This window comes from Priapulus caudatus, unplaced genomic scaffold (genome assembly GCF_000485595.1).
Source record: "Priapulus caudatus unplaced genomic scaffold, Priapulus_caudatus-5.0.1 Scaffold148, whole genome shotgun sequence".
NCBI classification, from domain to species: domain Eukaryota; kingdom Metazoa; phylum Priapulida; class Priapulimorpha; order Priapulimorphida; family Priapulidae; genus Priapulus; species Priapulus caudatus.
This window is the reverse complement of record NW_014577209.1, coordinates 358,452-380,524: the sequence shown is the minus strand read 5'-3', so window position 1 is coordinate 380,524 and position 22,073 is coordinate 358,452. Positions and strand designations below refer to the sequence as shown.

At 44.9% G+C, this 22,073-nt stretch overlaps 2 protein-coding genes across 2 annotated transcripts in view; both read right to left on the bottom strand.

The window, feature by feature from the left end:
- On the bottom strand, positions 1–10,242 carry LOC106806214. Its single transcript, XM_014808088.1, has 3 exons — positions 9,967–10,242; positions 8,874–9,017; positions 1–2,111 (listed from the first exon to the last, which is right to left on the bottom strand). Exons 1-3 carry the CDS (start codon positions 10,240–10,242, stop codon positions 1,962–1,964), a joined length of 570 nt encoding a protein of 189 aa, XP_014663574.1. The 3' UTR covers positions 1–1,961.
- Positions 10,243–21,412: 11,170 nt separating this feature from the next.
- The window catches only part of LOC106806216, a 10,894-nt gene continuing 10,233 nt past the window's right edge, over positions 21,413–22,073 (bottom strand). The window contains exon 4 of the mRNA XM_014808090.1: positions 21,413–21,864. Coding sequence (XP_014663576.1) covers positions 21,724–21,864 — 141 coding nt within the window. The 3' untranslated portion in view covers positions 21,413–21,723. The remainder of the gene's footprint in view (positions 21,865–22,073) is intronic.

The window sequence follows — 22,073 nt, the reverse complement described above, 5'->3', positions numbered from 1 at the left end:
TTATTATCTCACAATGGAATGTATCGGAAATTCGTTTAACGACGTCTGAACTGACGTGTAACATGCTCATTATTTCCACTCGAATTACGAGGGAATGCGCTTACACATAGCGTACCTACTCTAATAAATCTTATATGCGAGTAAGATTCGGATCGTTATAATGCACACGGCTACATATCGAGCCAGAATTATCGCCTTCCTGCCCTTGGGATATGTCGATACGTCATGGGGACGGTTAGTCAGAAACATGTATTGCGGCACACGTACCGTAGGCACAATTAAATTAGCGCCGGTGACATGCACGCAGAAAAACACGTGGCTGGAAACACGGTTGTACAATTGTCGGAATTACATCGCATAACCATCGTGCAGACCGATTCGGTAATCAGCCATCACGTTTCGACGCATTTAGAATCGTAGTAGAAAGTCTTTATTCAGTATACGTTCTTCGGCTATGGAGCGTGGCAATATAAGGTTATTGTCCGTGGTTTGGGGAGGGAAGACGTATACGGTTGTATTCGGAATGCGGTCCGCAATACGATGACGCATAAAAATAAATGGCTGATGGCGGGAGCGCATAGAAATGCATCGTCGTGACCATTAAATTATTTGCGTCATACAAACGACACAGATGCATCAAAAATATTTTTATATTTTGCCTCATAATATTCTGTCCACACATATTCTGGCCATACACTTGAAACGTCGGGCCATTTCCTACTGGTACACTCTCGTGCGCAACAACCCTATATAATAACTAACGCTAGCGTTATATCAATTTAAGTTTACTTCAATTAACACTAGCCTGAGCATAATACAGTTGAATGAAATGGCTGAACAATATGTCACTAGACAATGAAGATCGTCTTATTGCGTCGCAATGTTCCATAAAGACTAGATGTTACACCTGCGCAATGCCCACAACAACTTCTCACTCAGTTTTTAATCCTCCTATATAGATATAGTCAGGAGTAGATAATAGGGATTCCTAATATTCCTAATTCCCTATTATCTACTCCTGATATAGTACAACTAAGCAAGACGCGTCGACAACATAACGTATTTACAATAAGCTCAAGCTTTACAAATGTTATCAACGTTCTATAAATACATTATACAAAGTAACGATAGCTACCGTACGTGTCACCAGATGAATAGTGCGTGACCTTGTGTGACATAATACAGCGTAGGCGTGACGTAACATATTCGCACACGTGACGTGTGAATGACGTGTGGTGACGTGCGATCAATGACGTGCCACTAAACAGATCATACACATAGTCGCGTAGCATAATATATGTTCGATCATGGTCAACAACATTCCCTATACGCACTGCGTTGGTTCACTCACTCGTATCCATCGCGGCTGCCTCCATCAGACCTTGCTGGCTGTGATTGCGTGCTCCGCGGGAAAGCAATTACACGTGGCATGTAATCTCGGCAGCACGGCGCAATAATCCGACCGCTAATTGTATATACAAGAAAAATCAACATGCGCGCCTAGCCAGTCGTTAGCGCTACCACAGCCAGGAAGCGGAGCGTCCAGCTATTGTGCATATCGGAAGGCAGCAAAATCGTCGCCCACCAGGTGGCGTAGATGCGAGGGAGCTATGCGTCGCAGCTCACAAGGCGGGGTAGATGAAACAGCACAACCAACAGGGTGCACGGTGAGGATGTACGTCACAGCACACCAGGCGCGGTAGATGAAACATCACCACCAACAGGGTAGTGTGCATGTAGACAGCTGCGCCACAGCTCACCAGAAATACAACAGCACCTCAACTAGGTGCTGTGGATGTAGGCAGTGAGCGTACCGACTCGCATAGATGTAACCCCACCGCTCACTAGGTAGTGAGGAAGGAGGCAGATAGCCCCACTATACAATGAAGATGTAGGCAGCCTAATATTCCTACCAGATGGTGTAGATGCAAGATTCGCTGCGCCGTCATAGATGTCAGACACTATGTCACCGCCCACCCTGACGTGTAGAGAACTGCGAGCACTATGGCTGTAATCACTCCTAGAAGAACGCTCAGTATAATCAGCGTCTTTGTCGTGCGTGAGGCTCTACTCGCCTTCACCATGTCTCCTCTCCGCACTCGGTAATCAACCTGTAAAACAACAGTAGCTTTATGCGCACGGCTGTATAGCCATCTGTCTTGCCAGGTTAATCAGGCGACAGTAGCTATTACTACTTGGCGGCCGTTGACACGAATGCTGAATCTCTACTCCGATCGATATTGCACTCGTATACGCGTTACTATGGTTATATTCTAATCTGAATTAGACAGCGAGTCGTCGTTTTTAGCGAAGCAGGGTCATGAACGCCCGTGCGCCTCACACGCGCTTTTACAGACAGGCGCATACGCGCACGTGTACGCGAGCATGCAGGCGCATGTATGTGCACGTAGACGCGCACGAACACTCCGACACACATGACGATATGCATGCATTCACCCGCGCACGCACTCGCGCACTCACGGGCACACGTACGGGCAAACGCACACGCAGACGTCCAGAAAGGGTACGCGCACACGCAATCGCGCACTCACGCACACGCGCACACGCACACGCACACACGCACACGCGCACACGTACACGCGCACACGCACTTATTCAAAAGGGACAGCACGCCCGGATAAACACTCACTAATTGTTCCTAACAGCGTAGCCCTAATTGCGAATTTATTTGCATAACAGCCCAACTTGTTTAATTTCGCCACTCGGTACATTAATAACGCGCCATACGTTTACACGCACGCTTCACAGTTTGAAATTCATAAATGCAATAGCTTATGTAAACGTAAATGTGCGAGAATTTATTCGCGCGTACGTGCAACACACAGCCGTCGTTTCTCAAGTTTCCGCTATATATTTTCGCGATATATTTACTAACTATTTCGCAACTATCTAGCCCCGATGTCTCGCGGTGGAATGGACTTGTGTTGCCGTGGCAGTACCACGCAACACGGTGAGTTCGTGAGCCGACTCCTTCCTTTATCCCCGGTCGGCAGCATTCACCATCCGACAGTCAGAGTCTGTGCTCACGCACAGCCTTCCTCATGAGAGAACTCCCTATATGCATTTCATTACGCGAGCCGAAACGCGTCAAATACTCGAACGAATTCATAAATGCATAGAGGCGTGTGCGCACCTCCCGCGGTGCTTAGCAACATATTAGCCACACGGCGAGAGCAAAACGCTTCGGTTAGAAACCCGGCCGGACGCGAACCAGACATGTACATATAAGGAGCGATCACGTGACACAGTCGGGCGCGCGTATCGCGTGAGAGTAGTGGATCGGGTGGCGTGTAGAATTATTGCATAGATGCGCGATTCTGGAGTTGGAGCAGTAACGGAGATTAATTAGGGCAATTAATAAAAAAATATGAGAGAAGCTGAAATGTATAGAATAATGACGTTACGGTGGGAACTGGACGATGCGGGTAAATGGTGCACTGTATATTATAGCTGTATGTTGCAACACACGCGCGCGCACGCTCACTCACTCACGAATGCACATCCACGCACGGGCGCGCGCACGTACGCCCTCACTCACTCACGCACGCGCGCGCACACACACACGCACGCAAGGAAAGACACACACACACACACACACACACACACACACACACACACACACACTTGTACACACATGCGCACACGCACGCACACCTACACACGCGCACGTACTTGCGTATGCATAATAGAGCGTATAAAGAAGAATTTATACGCTCTCGATATATACATGCCCTCACACATGCCCGTACTCACACATACCCAGACTCACGTCTATATGCATGATTTGGCGGATGTTGTTAAGTGTGCATGCATACCCACGAGATGCCATCGCGCGTTTACAATCATTTTGCTAATTATAATCATGTAATATTGATGATGTAATTAAACAAGATATACTTGGCAATATCGAGCCACGTGAATTAATTTACTGCATCGACAACTCCTTTATTTTTTTACAATCTTATATTCTGAACAACCAGCCTATTGAAAACCACTTACGATAATTTTTTTTTTCATAATGTCTTTTATTTCCAGAAACACGTATGTACATTACATTATATTATACGTTATACAAGAATATTCTACAACACTGTGACGGTAAATGGTTCAGTGATGGTACAAACAGGTAAATGGCATAAACAGTTTTTAAAAGTAGTGCATATAATTTGACGGTACTAATTTACTTCGTTACAAAAGTAATAAATGAAGTAAGCCATAGTAGTAGCTGTAGGGTGAGCATGAAACAGTACAATTTATACTAAACATCATGTAATGTTATATGATAAACATGTATATCCTATATGTATATCTATATATATTTATATATATATATATATATATGTATATGTATACCTTATATATTTACATGCACACACACACGCACACGCACACGCACACGCACACGCACGCGCGCGCACACACACACAAACACACACACACACACACACACACACACACACACACACACACACACACACATGCATCCATCTAATTGTACATGGGTTTTTATATTTGTTGTGCGTCACCTAAGATGTCTTAAAATGTGACTTATATTGTTATAATTTATGTAATAGAGTTGCCCATTTACCATAAAATTGTTCAATCTTGTTGTTTGTCGTAGCAATATATTTTTCAACTTCCAGTACGTATTTCAGGTATGCCTTAACTGCAGCAATGTGTGGGCTCCTACCGCTTGCTTTACATCTATAGATGACATATTTGGTGATTAATGTTATAAAATTAAATGTTATGTCTTCCTCAGGTTTTCCTAGTATAATATCCATGGGTGAAAACCAACTAATATGTACATAGCCGCATAAGCCCAACTACTGCCGCAAGTCCAACCATAACTGTAGTACATATTCAAATTCAACAAACAGGTGGATCATTGATTCTATGTAGGATCCACAGAAGGAGCATTTATCAGAATCCTTGATATTAACAAGGGCAAGATATTTATTTGTTGGGAAGATACGATGGAGTATCTTGTGTTGGAAGTATCTCAAACGTGTGTCAAGTGTAACTAAAAAGAGTAGCTTATATATTCTTTTCTAGTTAATAATATAATCATCTCGCAAAGCAAGATCCCAACTCCATTTATTTTGGGAGAATGGAATGATATCTATTTTACTATGGGAATAAATATTTGTGTAGGCACCACAGCCCTTTTTAACCGCTAGAACAGCCTGCAACTGTGGGAGTATAAACACACAATGTGGAATTTTTTAGGCCATAATTTTATCTAGCCATGTCTTGGGTACTGTCGTTATTAATCTATGATAATCAAGAAAGGTAATAGTTATTTTGAAGTCTGCTCTCAATTCCTGTTGTGTTTTAATGTTACTATTTTCTTTCACAAGATCCCCAAAATGTATAAGATTTTTATTCTGCCATGCCTTGATAAGTTCTAGTTTTACAGAGGAATTTCCCCAAAGTGGTTGGTTCAATATATCCGTGTTCTTCAAAAGATGTGTTAAGAGTAAAATTCACGGGAGCATGGTCCGATTTATACTTTGGGAGAATATACGCGTTTGAAAAAATTAATAATAGATTCTCAGTGGCCAGAAAGAAGTCTACGCCTGCCATTTCAATAGGGTTTGTAATTTTATGTGTAAAATGTTGATAATTTTCATGGATTGCTCTCCATATGTCTACTAGACCCTTCTCTGCCATACCTGACAAAACAAGGTTACGTGCTCTGGGGTTATTAACCGCTTTATAGTTAAAAAGGTCTTTTTCCGAATCTATAACCAAGTTCCAATCTCCGCATAGGATGTAATTTACGTTACCAAAATCTTCAATAATGTTAAATATATTTGTATAAAATTTAGAGTTGTCATCATTTTGTCCATACAGGTTAACCAATGTAAACTGCACTTGGTTTGAGAAGGTAATATCTAAGATAATAAAATTTCCATAAGGGTCCATTTCGCATCTGTGTATTTTGTATTCAGAACCAGTATTAAATAGAACTGCCACGCCTCTCGCGTTTGATGTGAATGGACATATAATTGCGCTTAACCCCCATTCTGCCTTGACCCGATTTACAAATTTTGAGTCAATATGAATATCTTGTAGACAGCATATGTGTACATTTTGTTCCCGAAATCGGTTGAAAATGTCCCTACGTTTAATTGGATTTGTCAGGCCTCTAGTATTTAGAGATTGTATGTTTAACTGAGCCATTTTATTACTGCTCTGTTTATTAAGGTAATCTGTAATAATGCTGTTGAACTAGGGATAGCATTGCTGGGCACTGGGTATAACGTGACGTATAATATTTGTTGTTGTTTAGACAAAAGTACGTTTGTACAGTTCTGGAAATAAAGTTTAGGACATACATACATAAAACCCAAACGGTAGACAGGACGTACAAACACACAGGTATGAGTGCCAACTCATAAATTGTTGGATTCTCGTAGAAGATTACTACTGTATAGAAGCCAGACACACATACCTGACCACATATACACGTAAACACTTCCTGGTGAGAACGCCATATGGGTGAAAATCGAGAATATCACATCGGCTCCCATCAGTATATTAATGGTACGAAATTTGATCTGAAATTATTATCTGTATTAAACTAAATGGTCATAATTGCATTTATCTACGCCCTTACTGTTATCTTCCATACGTTAGCCGTTATCATCTGGCGTCCCCGAAATAAATTTGTGACGGCGGTTCTGATTGGCTGGCGCCGTGTTCGATCGTCGAGCCTCCCTAAAAGCACTCGATATGTTCGTAGTTTTGGGCTAATTAAACCGCTGATTTTAACGATACGGATACATGCCTATTGTATTTGCACATATTCGCCCAAAATTCTTCAGTCTCTCGATAGCTTCTTCCAAGGCTCCGTACTGTTTTTTCTTGTTTCGAGGCAGATATCGATGCCGCGTTCTACGACCCTGGCTTGAATATGTTGTTCACTTCGAAGCTCGAAATCTTTACGCGCCAGCATCCCACGTTTTCGTTTCAACTCGGGCGGCAAATCTGTTCTCATGCTCTTGTCGGTTCCGGCTAGGTTTCTCCACGCGCGTAGAAAGGTTTCGCTTTCGGTCCAGTATCCGAAAACGACGATTATCGGTGTGGGTCCGTTGTCCCGTTTCTTTACGCGATGCGCGTTGCGGATTGATAAATTCATCGCGTATTATTCTTCCAGTTTTAGGTCATCCACTGCAAATTTGTGTATTCTTTCTATAGTGCGTGCTGGTTCATTTTCGTATCCCTCGACTCCATAGATAAGGAGGTTGTACTTTCTGCCGTGGACTTGCGTATGGAGGAACGACTGCTTCAGTGCTTGTGTTAAATTTTGTAGCTGTGCTCGATCTCCGCTCTGGTTTTTTTTAACCGAGTCGACCTCTATCTCTAGGTTTTCCATTTTTTTCGGTTAATGTGGTGATCTTCTCTGTGACGTCGGAAAACACCGCTTCTAATTTGTTATTCAGACTTGCCTTTAGGCCGACGATGAGTTTTCGCAGCTCCGCGTTCGTGACCTCGGCACCGGCTTCATCGTTGTGCGCCATTGCAGTAGCCATGCTAACTGAAGTGCCGGGTTCAGTGTTCATAGAAATATCCACTGTCTCCTTTCGTTCCTTGTTTTGCCTCGTCACGTAATTGTGCTTGAAGTTTTTCGAGACTTTCTGCTTAGCTCCACGCATAATATGTCGATTTTCTGGATACTTTTCCTTTAACTTTCTCAAAATATATGGGAGCCGATGTATAACACTTATGTCTTGTTCACTGGGCGCCATTACCGGATTTCCACTTACGATAAGTTGGTGGCTTAAATACAGCAGTGCCATATGATACCAGCGTTGGAATACCTTGTGTAATTTTGCTTTATTTTATCGGAGTAAGGGACATTATTGCTGGAAAATTGTCCTGTGCTGACGACTGCAGATTTTATGCAGTGGATTATGCGTGCGGTTTAACGCATGTTTCCGTGCAATCCTAGTACAGGCCGGCCGCCGTATGCAAATTGAAAGAAATTTGTCCGATATATGTACCTACCTATTGCTCACTGCTCAGTCCCGCACCCAAGGGGGGGAGTTCTAGGGGTTCCGGAACCCCCAACCATCAAAAAATATATATATGGTAAAGATATTAATGAAAAGAATTTCTTAAATCATTAATGATAGTTGGTCTCGGTATATAAATCATTTTATAGTTGGTCTCGGTATATAAATCATTTTATAGTTGGTCTCGGTATATAAATCATTTTATAGTTGGGCTCGGTATATAAATCATTTTATAGTTGGGCTAGGTAGATTTTATCCAAAAGAAAACTGTTGAAATGCACCAGAATGCACTATTTTAAAGCAAATTTTCAAAAGATTCTCGGGGGGTCATGCCCCCGGACCCTCCTAACATCGCTTCGCGCCTTCGGCGTTCGCAGTCACCCACACACCTCTGATTTGGAACCCCCCTTAGGCCAATCCTGGGTACAGGCCTGCTGCTGACTAGGGTGTTCTTTATTTGTACGATTGCGATATAGTGTAGAAGACAGTGATGGAGGGCAGTATAGATTGCCGGTAGCTAGCGCGCAGTTGTGTATATGTGTGTAGCGAGATTTCGCGTGACGTTGCGCACCGCGAATAGCTCGCAATTCGTAAATGGCATGATGACATTTACATCGACAGGGGCCATAACAGCAGCTGGGCCAAATTTATATCACCGTATTTACCGTGCGACTGTATATTTACCTATGCCTGGCCGGGTTACTACGCGACGAGACTGCGAGCATTTATCCACGCTGCATGATAGCATTAATGCCAATACAGCATGGCGCACGCGAACGTGACAGTGTATAAATAGTAATATCAAGCATAATAATATAGCATTTACTTTACCTCCATGGAGCACCAGATGGCTATCAATCCAGTCGGGCAGAAACAGAAAATGCAACTCAGAACGGATAGAATCTGGTAGTTCGCCGGCTTCTTGGCAGGAGGCGCGTCTGTTGCACCGCCATCTGTTGTTATAACAACCGATTCCTGCGCGGAAAACACGATTTTATTAAAGACAATAATTACATGAATTCTAGCTGTTTATACAGCAAAAATCAGACACGCATCATTGGTTTTTATGCGCGTTGACCCTGCATCATAAACGGGTAGTGATTACGTTATGTGAAAATTAACTAATTAACAAGATTTTCGACGGAACGGATTACTCGCTATTTGCGCTCTCGCTTTGATGCTGTGACAGTGCTTCGCTATAAAAACAATCGTGAAACATGTTCAACTGAATAAATAGCCGCGCGGTGTTTTTCCCCTGCGTGCGAAATGTGCTGATGATAATTGAATTGCTGCATCCTGTCTCGCTTGTTGACATTCTGGCTCGGCGTTACGACCGTCTCGATTAGAAAATCGCCGCATGCAAAGCGTGACGCATGTGATTGCAGACTACAGTCGCATTTCACGGGGTGACACGTACGCTCTGGCTGCCGTCGTGTCGGCGCTGTGTCAGCGAGGGGAGGTGGAAAACGCTTAGCCGCGATGAGGTAATCGCTATATTGATCAACGTGGTGTGTATATGTGTATGAAGCAGGCAGTTGCGATGCGGGTCGCAGGACATGCGGTGAGGACGATGACGATCATGGTAATGATCATAAACGGCCTGACGACGACAATGGTGATGCCGACGACGACGACGACGACGACAATGGTGATAATGATGATGACGACGACAACGACGACGGCGACGACGACGACAATGATGATGATGATGATGCTGATATCGATGATGATGACGATGACGATGACGATGACGATGACGATGTCGATGACGATGACGATGACGATGTCGATGACGATGATAATGACGATGACGATTACAATGATGGTAACGATGACGATGACGATGACGATGATGATAATGATAGTGATGATGATAATGAGGGCGACGGTGATAATGATGATACCTATAGAGAAACAAGCTCACCTGTGCGTCGGCAGCGACTTCCATATCGCTCGCGGGCAGCGCCACGAGGACGTGCTGCGGCGACGCGTTCTGCGCCTGCCGCGTTGTGTCGTCATCGTTATCGTCGCGTAACCGACGGTGGTCGGAGATCGGCCTAGCTGAGCGCTGCCCACCGCCGCTGCTGCTGCTGCCGCTGCCACGAGGTGAGTGATCGCGGGTGCGGTGGTGATGTGAAGAGGACGCCGACTTGCCGGGCCTATGCTGCTGCTGCGTGTTGTTAAGACGAAGGAACAGCATGCTGCAGCGATGCTAGCTCCGCAAAGATGCTGTAGCGATGCTACCTTTACAGGTATGCTACCTGTCGCAGCAGAATAATCACTGCAAAACAGGAATGCCGAGTCTTCAAAGATGCTGCAGGGATGCTGCAACGATGCTATCTTTGCAGGTATACTACCTCGGTAGGAATACTGAGTCAACAAAGCTGCTGCAGTGATGCTACCTCTGCAGGGATGCTGCAGGGATGCGCAAGGCGTTCTCCCGTTGCGGGGATGATGCGGGGATGCTTCCCATGCAGGGCTCCTGCGCTACATGGGTGCCGCTGTCGCTCGGATGATGTCAGCACCGTTACACCATCAATGGCATCGTCGGCGATCCACGTACATTACTCGCTCGCTCTAACGAGGTTCCGATGCAGGTGGGCGTCTGCGGGCGTGCGGGTGGTGGGCTGCGAGACTTCGCACACTGTGGCTTCGCACTCTCGCCTCGAGGCCGTGAGCAGGATTAGCTACGCAGCGTATCGATCCTATAACGCTACCTAACGCAAATGCGAACAGTTCCCGCTCGCGCCACGCTCCCGCTCTGTCTCCATTTAGCGCCGTACTGCGGCCTTTCGTCTGCGTCCAGCGGGAGGACCTTGCATGGGCGTATGTAATTGCTGCTCGGCTGCATATGTATGCGCGCGTTCGCTCGCGCTGTCGTCACCACTGAAATCACGACATCAGGCGGCGGCCACTCTACGTTGTCGATTCATCAAGGCGATACGATGAGCAGGTTAACGACAGCGGTGCGGTGCGGTGAACAGCTAGTGACGCAGCGTAGCCTCTAGTGCATCCCTGTGAACAACTGTGAACAACGCACGAGCGACGGTCAGTGCGCAGTAGCTGCCAGCATGCGTGACGTCATCTCACCGCCTTCTTAGCTTCCTTTCTCTCTCTCTCTCTCTCGCGCGCTCTCTCTCTCTCTCTCTCTCTCTCTCTCTCTCTCTCTCTCTCTTTCTCTACCTCTCACTTCTCCACATGCAAACACGCACAAACATACAAACACACATACACCACACACACACATAAAAAATACGTGTATGTTTGTATGTATATCTTTCTCTCTCCCTCTCTCTCCCTCTTTCTCTGCCCTCTCTCTCTCTCTCTCTCTCTCTCTCTCTACTCTCTTCTCTCTCTCTCTTTTCGCGCTCTTCTCTTTTTCTCTATCTTTCACCCCTCCAGGCGCCAAACATGCACAAACACACAACCACACGCACCACACACGACATAATAAATATAAATAGAAATATAAAAGCCAAATAAAAATAAATAATCTATATTAATATATATAATATATTACACGTGTAAATACGTAGTATGGCTCTTACCCTACAACTGCAACACAGCCTGAGCCGTGTAGATTGACATTGGTTATGTGTTGGCGGCGGTGCCCGCGCTATAACATTAAATATGATATTATATCGATCGAATTCAATATAAACTTACATGTTAAGGCGTTACAGCTTGTGTTTCGGCTCCCTCGCTATCACAGTTTATGCTACACATACATCACAGTTATTGCCATCTTCGCCTTCACATCATCCTGGTGGGAGATCGCCACGCTGCTGCGGGGTGGCGTCGGCGTCTGGTAGTGACGGGAAGCGTGGCTGTTTGCCTGAGCGTAACCGTGTCGATGCTAGCACACGCGAATGAAAACATTGTCATCGCATCTCGACGGCTAACTCACGTCCTACGCTGTGATGTGCGGACGTAGCCCGCGTTGTTGTACCCGCCCCCTCCCCCGGGGAGCCGTCAATACGTCATACTCCTGCAAGCGCTACCGCTAAACTGTCGCGAAGTCGCAGAAATGAAATTCCAGAAAACAGATTAATAGGGTCGGACGGCATTCGACCGACGCCAGACGACGCGTCCGTTGTGTTAAGCATCCTCGAAGGAATCTATCCATCTGCGTGCCGTGCGGCCTTTCCTGCTCAGCGAAAACGGGCTGAGAGCCGGTCAGTTTTGAGACCGCCTAGGCATCCACGCGAAATAGGCCCGTCCGTCAGCGCTAATTGATTTCTTTCGTTGTCCACTATTTCGGATATAGATAGTAAAATGCGATCTCTCTAGTGATAAACACTACAAGAGCGTTAGGGCAGGAGATTTATAACGCTTACAGATATAGGATAGAATTCAGAGACATTATCTAGTTGCCATCGATGCATGGATGGAATGCGGTCGACGTACCAACGACGACCACGACGAGCAACGACCTGACCGACGACACGACCGACCACGACCGGACCAACCGGCCGACGAGCGACCGACGACCGCACGACCGACCGACGCGACGGAACGCCGACCGACCGACGCCGACGCACCGACGACGAACCGCGACGTACACGACCGACGACGACCGACCGACGGCGGCGCGACGACGATCGACCGACGACGCGACCGACGACCGACCGACGACGCGACCCGACCGACGACGACCGACCGACCGACCGACGCGACTCGACGCGCAGACGACGACCGACCGGACGACCGACGATCGACCGACACGACGACCGACCGAGACGCATCCGACCGACCGACCGGACGACGCACGACGCGACGCACGACGACCGCACCGACGACCGACCGACCGAACCGACACGCGACGACGACGACCGACGACCGGATCCCGACGACGACCCGACCGACCGACCGACCGACCGACCGACCGACGACGCGACCGACCGACGACGACGACCGACCGAACCGACCGACCGACCCGACGACCGACCGAACGGACCGACGACCGACCGACCGACCGGACCGACGACCGACCGACGACCGATAGATAGATAGAGATGTGCGTTATGTATTGTGTGTGTGTGTGTGTGTGTGTGTGTGTGTGTGTGGTGTGTGTTTGTGTGTGATGTTTTTTTTGTGTGCTGTCGTGTTGGTGTGTGTGCTTGATGTGTGTGTGCATGTTTTGTGTGTGTGTGTGTGTGTGTGTGTGTGTGTCGTTGGTGTGTGCTGTGTGTGTATATTGCTGTATGTGTGTGTTTATACGCGTTGATAGACGATGACAATGTTTTAGCAGTAAGATATTCGGCATATGATATCGTTTTATCATTCCCTGAAATCCAACGAATAGTGATGATGTTTCTAACGCGATTTAATACCAATTAATATCAAATAATACATCGTATGATTATCAGAAGACATTATCGCGATACGGTTTAACGGTTTCTTGAGGTAACGGGTTGGGAAGCTAGCGTTGACTGATAGATAGAAGATAGAATAAGGATAGATAGGATAGATGATAGAAGATAGATAGATAGAATAGATGGATAGATAGCATCAGATAGAATAGATGGAGAGAGATGGATAGATAATAGATGATAGATAGTAGATAGATAGCATAGATAGATTAGATAGATAGATGTAGATAGATAGAATGGGCATGGATGGATGGATGGACTAGATAAGATAGATTAGATAGTATGGTGGTATGGCGATGATAGCATAGATAGATAGAATGGGAATGGATGGATGGATAGATAGATAGATTAGATAGATGGATGGATGGATAGATAGATAGATAGATAGGATGGATAGATAGATAGATTAGAATACGATAGATGATAGATAGATGATATATAAGATAGATATATGATAAATAGATAGATTAGATAGTGATAGATAGATAGATAGATAGATAGATAGAATAGATGGGAATAGATAGATAGATAGAATTAGATAGATAGATAGCATAGATTAGAGGATGGTATGGATGGATGGATGGATGCATGGATGGATGATGGACTGATGAGATGGCATGGTAGGCATGGATGAGATGGATGGCATGGATGGGATGGATGGATGGTGGATGAATGGATGATGGCATGGATGGATGGATGGTCATGGATGGATGGATGGTATGGATGGTGCATGGATGGGATGGATGAATTGATGTGTATGGATGGATGGATGGATGGATGGATGGATGATGGACTGGATGGACATGGATGGATGGATGGATGGATGGATGGATGGTGGATGGATGGAATGGATGGATGGATGATGGATGGCAGGATGGATGGATGGATGGATGAATGGAGGAATGGATTGGATCGGATGGTGCATAGGATGAGATGGCAGGATGGAATGATATGGATGGATGGATGGATGGATGGATGGATGGTCATGGATGGTGGATGGAATGATGGATGACATTGGATGGAATGGATGGATGGAATGGATGGATGGATGGAATGGATGGATGGATGGATGATGGTATGGATGATGGATGGCTGCTGATGGAATGGATGCGATGGATGGATGGATGGATGGCATGGTATGCATGATGGATGGATGGATGCGCATGGATCGGATGGATGGCATGGATGGATGATGGATGGATGATGGAATGGATGCGATGCGATGCGATGAGATGATGATATGGATGGATGGAGGAATGGATGGCATGATGATGGGATGGATGGATTGGATGGATGGTATGGCAGGATGATGATGGAATGGATGGATGGGGGGTGGATGAGTGGATGGATGGAGGATGCGATGAAGGGATGGTATGAGTGAGGCAGTGGATGCGATAGATAGATAGCATGCATGGATAGATTAGAGAATGGATGAATAATGGCATGGTATGGAATGCGATAGATGGGATAGCATGGATATATATATCTATATTATATTGTATGATTATATATAATGGTTATATTTATATTATATTGTATAATTATATATGATAATTATATATAATACATAATAATATCAAATATAGAAGATTGATAATGTACGTGTACGGTCTACCTCCCAGTTTCGCTCCCTCTCTCTATCTCTCTCTCTCTCTCTCTCTCTCTCTCTCTCTCTCTCTCACACTCTCTCTCTCTCTGTCTACCTCTCTTCTTCTATACATCTATCTCTCTAGTTCTCGTGCTTTCTGTATGCCGCACAGGAAGCAGTGCTGATGTCTTTGAGAACGTAACGGGTTGCAGGTTCCTGGCCTAACGACTTTTCCTGCGCTATGCAGCGCACGCGTGCTGACTACGCGATACAGGCTTCCTGAGCCGCAGTATCGAGCCTTATACATACACACGGCATTTTCTTTATTAAATATCAATACTCACGAACACACGTCACCTGAGTGCCCGTATACGCCGCCTGATGCATTAAGGCCGTGTTGATTTCCCCGGCATCACGCCTAGATGGGCGAAGGTGTGCCATTAATCTATATTAAGGCAAGGTATCCAACGATGTCTGACCGCCTGCCCGAAAAACACGAGCCGTAAACCGAGTTACACGGTCACGATATTTCACACGCGGCAATTATACGCGCAGTCATCTAAGTTTATTTATTATCGCTTGATTATCGATATCGCCATACGACATCAATCATGTACGTATCGTTTTATATCGTCTGAATGCTATTAATATTGCTTTACGGTCGCTCATTCACGCGTGACGCGATTCACGTGTCGTCCGCTAGGGTGTCCCTGTCACGTGATGTTTATTTATGGTCTAGGCAAGACCATGATCTCCCGGGACGATTCATGTTTTTCCCAGACCTAAGAACACCTTAAAAAGTTTAAAAGTGCTACTCGTGAGTGAAGTAAAGCTTCTCTGCAGCTAGTGCCCGCTAACCGCGTGCTCTCCTATCAAAGGTAGACAAATTGAATTTCCCGCAATCGACATCTGCTTGGTGCGTCACGAAACACGTTCCATCTTTGGTGACGTCAGCGCATACCTATACGTCACGGCCAATTTTATAACAAAATAGTATTTATCAAATCAAATATGGGGCCACCCGTCGTATTAAACTCAGTTTGTACTGAGAACACAATTGGCGTTACTCTATAGTCGTAGTTAATCATATATACGTGACAGATGCCGCGAAGTGGAGTTTTTTTAGTGGCTATATATCTTACGCAATATCTAAAGCGTATACAGTTGCCGCGAAGTGGAGTTTTTTTAGTGGCTATATATCTTACGCAATATCAAAGCGTATACAGTTGCCGTGAAGCTTTTCAATATGCTATATTGCTACGCTATTAAACAATTTCGGAATGCAGCCAGTCAGCGTTAGCCGTTGCACATTTATTTTCCGAAAATCGACGAGTTTTCCGGCATTTCCGGCATATCATGGTCGTAAAATAGCCATTTTCTTCCCGAGAACGGCGATTCCTCACCGGGGGAGGGGTGGGTAGGGGACTTATGTGCTGTGGAAATTACTGTTCTTAGTGTTTATTGTAATATTGTATAATTGTATTGTACATTGTAATACATTGTACTAACAGCGAATACTGTAATATGCATCATTTTAAGTAGCGCATGCATGATGTTCTTGTAGTATATATATACGTACCTCATGTGACACTCGTAATATTATATATATTATATTATATATTATATATGTTGTGTGTTGTGTGTGTGTGTGTGGTGTGTGTTGTGTGTGTGTGTGTGTGTGTGTAGTATGTGTGTGTGTGTGTGTGTGTGTGTGTGTGTGCGCGCATGTGTGTGTGTGTGTGTGTGTGTGTGTGTGTGTGTGTGTGTGTGTGTGTGTGTGTGTGTGCATGTGTGTGTGTGTGTTGTGTGTGTGTGTGTGTGTTTGTGTGTGTGTGTGGTGTGTGTGTGTGTGTGTGTGTGTGTGTGTGTGTGGTGTGTTGGTGTGGTGGGTGTGTGTGTGTGTGTGTGTGTGTGTGTGTGTGTGTGTGTGTGTGTTCAGACTTCTATGAAATACGCAGAGGAGATACAGAGGGATCGCAATGGGGGATGCGGAGAGATACAACGGGAGTGCGGAGTGGACTAGGAGGTGAAGAGAGCTGCGGATGAGGGACGAGGCGGAGTCGAAAGGGAGATGTATTATGGAATTGGTCTATACGGAAGTGATGCTGTGTTGGGGGTGCAGATGATATGCAGCTGGGGTTGGGAGATGTGGTCTTCTTCTTCTCTCGGTCACTACACTACACTCGCCAGCACTGCAGCACACAGGACTTGGCACGGTGGTTGAAAGCCTCAAGGTCTCCAGGGCTACATGGCTCTGGCAATAAGGGGCATTTCAGGAGATGTCCCATAGTCTGGTCCTCCCCGCAGTCGCATTCGATTGGATCTTCAGTGTATCCCATTTCTGCATGAGTGCCCTACATCGACCAAAACTGTCTGAGGCGATTTAGGCACAACCACGTCGGCCATATCTCGTTGGCTCTGGCGGGAGGGATTCTGTGGTCTGAGTGAAAGCTTATGTTGGCTTGCCTGAAGATGCTTTGACATTGGGCGATCCTGTAGTTTTGGAGGTTGCCATCCAGGGGTTGAACACGTGGATGAACTGTGGCTGGACTTTAGTCTCTTCTTTACTGTTTCATGCTGGAGAGGGGGTGGCGAGGGTCATTTTCTTGGTTAAGTTTCTCTACTTGGGATGAAGCCATTCGTCTAACGTGTGGGGGAGCGATGCCACAGAGCAGGTAGAGGTCATCTACGTTGGTTGGTCTCAAGCATCCAGAAATGGCTCTGCAGGCAATGTTCAGAACTGGGTCAATTTTTGCAGCATGGGGCGACCTACTCCATACAGGGCACGCATACTCAGCGCCAGAGTAGCACAGGGCGATAGCAGTGGTTCTGATTGTCCGGGCGTCTGTTCCCATTTAGTATTGGCCAACTTCTTTAGAATACTGTTTCTGGCACCCTTTGGCCTTTGTCTTGATGATGTGATTCTTGTAAGTTAGAGAGCGGTCTAAAGTAACACAAGGTAGACTGGGTATAGGTATGTTTCAGCCATTTGACTTTCAGTTGGCGGTTTAGATGGAAGGCACTTATTTGTGTTTTCCCGGGATTGGCTCGTAGATGGTTTGCTGTGTAGTAGGTGGTTAGGCCTGCGAGAGCATCGGTGATGGACCGTTCGGCTTCGCCAAAGGACTGTTTTTGTGAAGCAATGCAGAGGTCATCTGCATAAAGGAAGATGTGGTGGGAATGCGGAACCGGATTACATGGATGAGACAGGGACGGATGCGGATGTATGTACGGTATAGGGGATGTCGAGAGAGGATGCGAAGGGAGATGTGCAGGGAATAGTTCGGAGGGATAGGCGAACGTGTGTCGGTTGTCATTGGTAACTATAAGTGCATCCTGAGAAAATGTGTGTAACTTGTCATACTATCAAGAGCGAAAAATACACGTGTATTATTATAATGTATATAATGTAATGTATAATATATGACTTGTATGTAATAATATAACGTATGTATGTAATATGTATCTATAATATATGTAATATAATGTAATGTATATAATATATTATTAGCTCCTGATACTATCCAGGCACACTAGGTGCATCCTGGCAGCATGTACACATTGTCATATTACGTTCATCACAGCAGCAAATGCGCGGTCTGTCATAATATACTGTGCGTAAGCTCGCGGTGTGAATTATAGACAGCGTCATGCTTCTTTGGCTCATGCATGACTACATACACATCTCGGTATTATGTGAATGAACCTTATTAACATGCGCATGACTAACCGCATCGTTGAAGCGAATATAAACTTAAGAGGAATCGCTTACATTGCCAGTAATTCTCATGAGATGACTGCATAAATTCTTTCGGGTTATGCGGTATTTATATGCAAAGCTTGCTGAGTGATTGACACAACGAACGCGGGTAATGTGAAAGAATGACTTTCTTCTAGGATTTCCAAGCTAACCCTAGCTGAAAATGAATTCTCTAAATAGTTCTGACTTTACTCAAGTTCGGTTCTTATTCCACTGACACGAAAATCAGTGGAATTGGAACGCCGACGATAAATAATGAAGAGAATGAATACTAAGCAATGCATTGTATAGTAATAGAATAAAGTAGCTGTAGTCAATAATCATTTTATTAAATGTAATATTAGCACTGGTAATCTGAGGCGGCGAAGCGCCAGGAATATTGGCAGTTGTCGGTAGAATATTGATTTTTCTCATAATAATAAGCACAATTTATCGTTCAACATGCTAAAGTGTGTAAGAATTTCGAATAAACGCGATATTTCCTCACAGATCCCTCCACGTTATCGAAAAACAACAACAAATATCTTGTGACGCGATGCAACATCAGGCATATCGAACACAGAGATTTCAGCGTATGGCCCTTTTCCATTTGCCACAATAAATCTAGCTTTGTTTCACCGTTTAAAACACTTATTAGATTATGAAGCTGTGAGAGGAGTGAATCAAAATAAAATTCCAACATACAAAAGCAAAAATAATACTATACTCTCTACGAAATCCAATTCTATAAACACAACAGAAGGAATTCCTGCTTTTTTATCATCATATATATTCTTGTGTGATTTTCTGATCTTATCTAACTCAAGTAGCCACCTGTTAGCTTGTAACGAGCCCGTCCTTGAAAGGCAGAATAGCTGTATCTTACATCTTTATACAGCGCATATACGTTTTAACTGGCAACGTAATATTAAATACTTGTGCACACAAGTGTAAAATATCACTGTCAAAACTCACATAAGTTCATTTCCTCTCAGCGCTCGTATTGGTAAAACACATCTCAAAACCACTTAAAATAATCAGCAACTGCCACTGCGCTGGGTTCATTTTACTTCTCACTTTGCCAATCATCCGTTTCTGAGCGAAATCTGTGCAGCACAGATTTATGCGTCGCTGATTTTTGCTCGCATTTGCTGTAGTGCACGTGTTAGCCAGTTGCTCAGCGCTGGCACTGAGCTTCTATCGTGAAGTAAAACGCGATAAAGAGATATATGCTGCTATCAGGGTAGACGCTGTCGGAAGGATCGCAGCTTTAGAACAAAACGTGTAAACGATCGTATAACAAATTGTAACGCAACATTTCTCGTTTTCCTGACAACGGTTTAAGACGAAAACCTGTAACTTAAATTATATTATAACTTGGGACTAATAATTGTTATGTTAACGGCCCCTGGCTTGTTTACTTTTCCCTATTGTTGAACGCGCGGCCAGTTGTGAAAATGTCTTCGAACGATGGGCGTCCAGTATTATTTTAACTTTATTATTTTACAGTAAATATTTACCATTAAATCGCTGGTTAAAATGCGATTTAAGATGCTAATATTTAAACTTTAATGAAAGTGAATTCATTTAATTGAACACATTATTACTTGCGTACTACTTACACTCTGTGTATTAGGCTATGTCAAGCAAGCGTGAACGGTGCAGTTTGCGTATACTAGTTGCAAATTTGTTTTTGGTAAGCGCATAATACTGAAATTATATGCGCACGTATTATATATTATTTACATTGAATCAGGAGTGAATAACAAGTTTTTTTTCATTCACTGCTTATGCTATAATTATATCTCGTTCGCATAAAGTAACGAAGCTCCCTCTAAATGTCACACTTTATGCAGCTATCAAACTCAACACAACCCTCACGAGAAAACACAATATATAGATATTAGAACATACACACACAACTAGTAACAACAATGTTGTAAGACAAACTAATGATAGAATATTCAACATTAATATTCGATTTCATATTTATATTATTATTGATTTGATAGTTATATGAATAATAATTTTATAAATATTAATTCAGTAATTATTTTAACATTTATTAAATATTCTATTTTTAGTCTGTAGTTTGATACGATGAGCAGGTGATAATTATACCCCCGTCAGACTGGACGGTGACCATCCGCGACCGTAAGGCGACCAGAAAATATACAAGGTCGCCGACAAACGTGAACACAACGCGAGAAAAAGTCCCAACAAATTACAAACTTTAAAAAAACCGCGCTCTTATCGCGACCTGTGCGATCATACCGCGTTCTCACGGCGCGCCCGCCACGACCTCTCCGCGCTTATGGCGTTTCAATTGAGATCTATGGGGTTGGCAACGGCGATCACCGGCGTTCCCGCGGCGCTCTCACCACGCTCATGGGGTTCTTAATTACCACGCGTCTTCTACGTGTATCGCGACTGCACGGCGACCTCACGGCGTTTCTACCACGTTCTCACGGCGACTATATAAGCTGGTCAGATTTTCGGAAATTTCAACTGTATAGTTGTGCGTTTGCTAGAAACACGATGCCAAAGAAACATGCTACCAGAGGCCGAGGCCGTGGCCGTGGCCGAGACAGATCGGCATGAAAGAGATCGGATGAGACAGATCCATGAAGTCGCCGTTGCAAATGTTACCATTTTCGCAGCGTCTTTGCCACGCGTGTACTGCGCGTGTACTACGTTCATGGAGATGTTACGACGCTTGTCTCACGACCTTCGCGACTCCACCGCGTTCTCACAGCGTTCCAGGTCAGATCGCCAAACCTTGGCGTTTGTGTTGAACATGCTAAAAACAAACGCCGTGACTCGGCGATGATTGGCGACGATGGCGACCACAGCACGATGTCTGGCGTTTCCACCACGCTTATACCACGCTTATGGCGACCTTGACGCGCTCTGGGCCCATTTTCTGTCGCCGTAGCAGCGCAGTAAGGACGCCACCCCGGTCTGACGGGGGTGTTATAAAGCTTAACTGAAGATAACGGACAGTACGAGTATGAACCACACGAGAATACCGACGACAATGCTGATGATGATGAGTAGCTTGGTGCGTTTGGACGCCTCTGCGGCTTCAGCAATGTCTCCTCCCGTGTTCCGCAGATCTCTTACCTGTGTGTATAGACATTAGCATAAGTGGTGTGGCGTATTGGGAACGTCGGTATCACGAGCATTCAATTAGGTGTCCCGGCTTTTTTATTTCGACGAACTCAGACCGCAATCATTTCCTCCCTGCAACCCCCCTCCTTTACTATACTCTCTCTCTCTCTCTCTCTCTCTCTCTCTCTCTCTCTCTCTCTCTCTCTCTCTCTCTCTCTCTC